Raw genomic sequence first — 3,075 nt, 5'->3', positions numbered from 1 at the left:
TTTTTTTTTTAATTTTTTAGTAATTTCTTTTTGTTTTTTATTAAAACAAAAATTAAGAAAAATTTATTTTAATAATATTGTTATTAATAACATATTTTAAAAAATAACACAAAATAAAATGTGATGTTATAAATCTTTAAAAAGTAAAAAAGTTTTTAGTGAAAAACAATTTCAAGATGAATGGAGTTACTGGCACATCTACAGTTCAAGAATATTATGAGGCATGGTACTCATTTAATACAAGAAATGAATCAGAAGTGATACGATTTGAAATTAATGGAGCAACATTTGAATTTGAAAAGAGTTTACTAAATAATAGAAGAAGTGTAATGAGTGTAATAGGATTTTTAGCTGAGAAAAAGAAAGAAAGTATTGAACGTGGAGAAATAATTAAAATTCCAGGAAATAAAAAAGAAGAAAAGCAATGGAAAATATATTTTGATTATTTAAAAGGAGAATCAACATATGACATTGAATTAACAAGTTGTAAAGCAGTTGAACGAATGGTAATATTAATGTATTTTGGAGTTGCCATTCCAGATATATTAGTATATTTAGGAGTTACAAGAGAAACATTATCTGAAATAATGGGAAAATTTTTAAGTGTAATGGATAGAAGAATGACAGATTGTTTAAAAAAGATTGATGGAGAAAAGAAATTAGTAGAATATATTAAACGAGGAGCATTACATATTTCATATTATGATTTAAATGTATATAATTCAAATGAAGATAATATAAAAGATATTTGTCAATATTATGGAATTAATGAACAAGTAGAAGAGATGGTAAAAAGAAAAAAACAAGAAAATGAAGAAAAACTATTAGAATTAAATAAAAATGAAACTATGAGTAAAATTTATGGATCATTAAGAGTAAGAAAAGAAAATATTCAACCAAAAATTGATATTCAAAAAATTAATAAAATGAGAGAATTATTAGCTAAAAAGAATATTAAAATTAGTAAAATACAAATTGATCCAATAGAAGATATTAAATCATTAGAAATTTGTCAAAGAAGAATTAGTACAGTTGTTGTAAAGGAAAAATATCAAATTAAAAAATTAAGAGATAGAAGAAAAGATTTTATAGAATTTGTTGATACTGAAAGAAATTTAGTTAATAATATGAAAAAATTGAATGAATTATATAGAAAACCAATGATAGAAGCAGCTAAAAATGGTCAACTTAATGAAAAAGATATTAAAAGAATATTTACTACATTAGAAAAATGTATTATTAATTCAGATAAATTTGAAAAAGCATTAAGACCATTAGTTAATTCATTTAAATATGATACATGTGTTGGTAATGAAATTTTTAAAAATGCTATATTAGTTACACCATATTTACCATTTACTACTGATTATAATATTGCTGATAAAGTATGGAAAAGTATTAGAGAACTTCCTATTATTCAAGAAATTATTTCTAAAGCAAATAAAGCTCAAGGAGATAGTCCTGCTGATTTTCCAACATTACTTATTCAACCTGTACAAAGAACAATGAGATATCCATTATTATTAGAAACAATAAAAAAACATACTCCTCCAATGCATCCAGATTATGAACAAATTATTAATGCTGAACAAATATTTAAATTCTTTAGTAAGACTATCAATCAAAGAGCAAAAATGAGAGATGGATTAATGGATCTAGCTGATCTTTTTAATAATGATGATTTAATAAAAGATGGTAGATATTTAGTTAATCAATCAGAAATTGAAATTAGTAGAGAAAAATATATGGCATTTTTGATGAATGACCAAATTGCATATGTAAAAGAAAAAACATATTCTCAAGCAAAAACAACAAAAACAAAATCTAAAGTTAAACCTTCTATCATTTCAATTAATAAAGATATGTCAATTGATCATAGCTCAAATTGTATCTATTTCAGAGAAGATATTTTCAGATTTGAAAATGAACAAATATGTTCTCAATGGGTAGATGAGATTCAAGGAATTATTGAAGATAAATTTTATGATTTACTCAATGACGAAGCTTGGTACAGTCAATATCTCAAGAAATAACTTTTTTTTATTCATCATTCATTCAGTTTATAATGATTTAGATAATAAGAATGAAAATAATAATAACAACAATAAGAAATTAAAGAAATAAAAAAGAAACAATAATTCTTGTTGTTATTTAAATTGAAAATACTCTTTTAAACATATAAAACAACACAAAATAACAGAGTGACCTAGTTAATTTATCTCATCTCAATCTTCTGGCTTCTCTTTCGGCTTCGAGAAGGGTAAGGATATCACCTACTCTAATTGGTCCTTTTACATTTCTAAGGATTTGTCTGTTTTCTCCAATAATATCACATCTTACTTGTAATACACCTCCTCTTGATCCAGTACGACCAAGAATTTCAGTAACTTGAGCATAGATAACTGGAGTTTCAGTAACTTGTGTGGACATTCTCCTTTAGAACTAGGTTTAGTTCATTAGTTACTAGATCTTTCTTTAGGTTTCAAATTTAGTATTTTATAATATTATTAACTATTTTTATAATAATTATATGGATTATTCAAATAACACAAAATGACTATCAAAACCAAAAAAAAAAACAAAAATAAAAGAATGGAAGAAGCTAACACAAAACGAAATACAAATAATGATATTTTACAATATGGTGATATGTTTAAAGATGCTATTCCTTTAACTACTTCAGAGGTATTAGAAGAAGTATCAACAAAAGGAACAGGAAAATAGTTTGTTTTTTTTATATAATTATTAAAAAGTAAATTAATTCTTAATACTTCAGTGCACGTGAAACAGAAGAATATTGTAGACAATTTAAAGACAATGGTAACTCAAAAGAACTTATTGAAAAGTTAAAAAGTATGTCTCATTTGTCATTACTTGAAATTGTTTCTTTATGTAATTTTAAACCAACATCAATTGATCAAGCAAAAATGTTAATAAAATCATTAGACAATTATCCTGATTCAGACTTAAAAAATGTTATTGATATATTGGATAGTGATAGTAAAGGATTAGATGAAGATGATTTAGATTAACTCTTCTTTTTCTTATTTTAATTTAACACTTTTTTATTTACTT

General features: G+C 23.7%; 3 protein-coding genes across 3 annotated transcripts; 2 read left to right on the top strand and 1 right to left on the bottom strand.

Moving 5' to 3' along the window:
* Positions 1-176: 176 nt before the first annotated feature.
* On the top strand, positions 177-2,033 carry ENU1_112630 (Rho guanine nucleotide exchange factor, putative; the record flags this gene model as incomplete). The annotated part of the gene is made up of 1 exon (XM_008859590.1): positions 177-2,033. The coding sequence occupies one exon, from the start codon at positions 177-179 to the stop codon at positions 2,031-2,033; it is 1,857 nt and encodes a 618-aa protein (XP_008857812.1).
* Positions 2,034-2,220: 187 nt separating this feature from the next.
* ENU1_112620 (ribosomal protein S28e protein) lies at positions 2,221-2,430 on the bottom strand (the record flags this gene model as incomplete). Its single annotated transcript, XM_008859589.1, has 1 exon — positions 2,221-2,430. One exon carries the CDS (start codon positions 2,428-2,430, stop codon positions 2,221-2,223), a length of 210 nt encoding a protein of 69 aa, XP_008857811.1.
* Positions 2,431-2,592: 162 nt separating this feature from the next.
* ENU1_112610 (hypothetical protein) lies at positions 2,593-3,032 on the top strand (the record flags this gene model as incomplete). The annotated part of the gene is made up of 2 exons (XM_008859588.1): positions 2,593-2,723; positions 2,777-3,032. The coding sequence occupies 2 exons, from the start codon at positions 2,593-2,595 to the stop codon at positions 3,030-3,032; spliced, it is 387 nt and encodes a 128-aa protein (XP_008857810.1).
* Between the last annotated feature and the right edge of the window lie 43 nt (positions 3,033-3,075).

The sequence above is a fragment of the Entamoeba nuttalli genome (genome assembly GCF_000257125.1).
Source record: "Entamoeba nuttalli P19 unplaced genomic scaffold asmbl_4771, whole genome shotgun sequence".
NCBI classification, from domain to species: Eukaryota; Evosea; order Mastigamoebida; family Endamoebidae; genus Entamoeba; species Entamoeba nuttalli.
The sequence above is the reverse complement of the archived record's forward strand: the minus strand, read 5'-3'. Positions and strand labels throughout refer to the sequence as shown.